Source organism: Macrobrachium nipponense, chromosome 38 (genome assembly GCF_015104395.2).
Source record: "Macrobrachium nipponense isolate FS-2020 chromosome 38, ASM1510439v2, whole genome shotgun sequence".
Taxonomy (NCBI): domain Eukaryota; kingdom Metazoa; phylum Arthropoda; class Malacostraca; order Decapoda; family Palaemonidae; genus Macrobrachium; species Macrobrachium nipponense.
The window spans coordinates 9,003,618-9,004,878 of NC_061098.1; the positions used below are offsets into that span (position 1 = coordinate 9,003,618).

Here is a 1,261-nt window from a genome sequence, read left to right on the forward strand (position 1 = left end):
ATTAAAACATTCACAGGAAAATAAATATGTTGGGATTAAAAGACAAAAGAATACCGAAAAAAAAATCTGATAAAAATTGTAATATTTAAAAGATCTATTAAGATTTTTAAAAATCACACACATTAAATAAGAGAAATTTTTATTTTACAAAATTTAAATAACAAAATACAAATGAAAGAAAAAATCTGTTGAAATTAAAAAACAAGAATAAAATACAACACATTTTTTTTTTTACAAAATTTAACTTAAAGAATTCAAATGGAAATAAATCTGTTGAGATTAAAAACAAAAGAATAAGATAAAAAAAAATCTTACAAAATTTCTTACAAAATATCAAATAAAAAATCTGTTGATATTAAAAAACAAAAGAATAGAATACAAAAAATATCTAACAAAATAAAAATAAAATCAAATAAAAACAGCTGTTGAGATTTAAAAAGCAACAATAAAATACAGCAGAAAAGACTACTTGACAAAACTTAACTTTTAAAATATCAAACGAAATGAATACTACAAACATGTAATTGAAAAAATAAATAAATAAATACAAACTGTAGACCCCAAGTACCTGTCAATTGATATGCAGACGAGGATGAAGGAGGAGAGGTAGTGACCAAATATCCTGAAGAAGGCGAACACCCTGCAGAAGGTGTCCCCCGCCATCCACTGCACTGTCGCCGCCCACCCAACCTCTACAGGTATCATCACCGTCGTTACCTGTAATTAAAAAGAAGAAAACGTATTGTATTCTCCAACACTTGATGCTTTATTGGATTAATGAGTATTGTTGTACATCCCATTTTCTATGAAAAGAAAATGTCCTGTATTTATCTGATGGTTTATTGGATTAATGAGTATTGTTGTACATCCCATTTTCTATGAAAAGAAAATGTTCAGTATTTATCTGATGGTTTATTGGATTAATGAGTATTGTTGTACATACCATTTTCTATGTAAAGAAAATGTCCTGTATTTATCTGATGGTTTATTGGATTAATGTATTACTGTTGTTTATCCCATTTTTTATAAAAAGAAAATGTCCTGTATTCAACTGTTGGTTTATTGGATTACTGAATATTGTAGTACATCCCATTTTCTATGAAATGAAAATGTCCTGTTTTCTTCAACATTTGATGCTTTATTGGATTCATGAGTATTGTTGTATATTCCGTTTTTTATAAAAAGAAAATGTCCTTTATTATTCAACATCTGATAGTTTATTGGATTAATGAGTACTGTTGTATATCCCATTTTTCATAAA

The 1,261-nt window shown here is 26.6% G+C and overlaps 1 protein-coding gene across 2 annotated transcripts in view; it reads right to left on the bottom strand.

Annotated features, from left to right (window-relative positions):
• Positions 1 to 711, bottom strand: part of LOC135209870 (adipokinetic hormone/corazonin-related peptide receptor variant I-like) — a 126,468-nt gene extending 125,757 nt beyond the window's left edge. For both annotated transcript variants that reach the window (XM_064242629.1, XM_064242628.1), the window contains exon 1: positions 569 to 711. In XM_064242629.1, coding sequence (XP_064098699.1) covers positions 569 to 705 — 137 coding nt within the window. In that variant the 5' untranslated portion in view covers positions 706 to 711. The remainder of the gene's footprint in view (positions 1 to 568) is intronic.
• Positions 712 to 1,261: the final 550 nt, after the last annotated feature.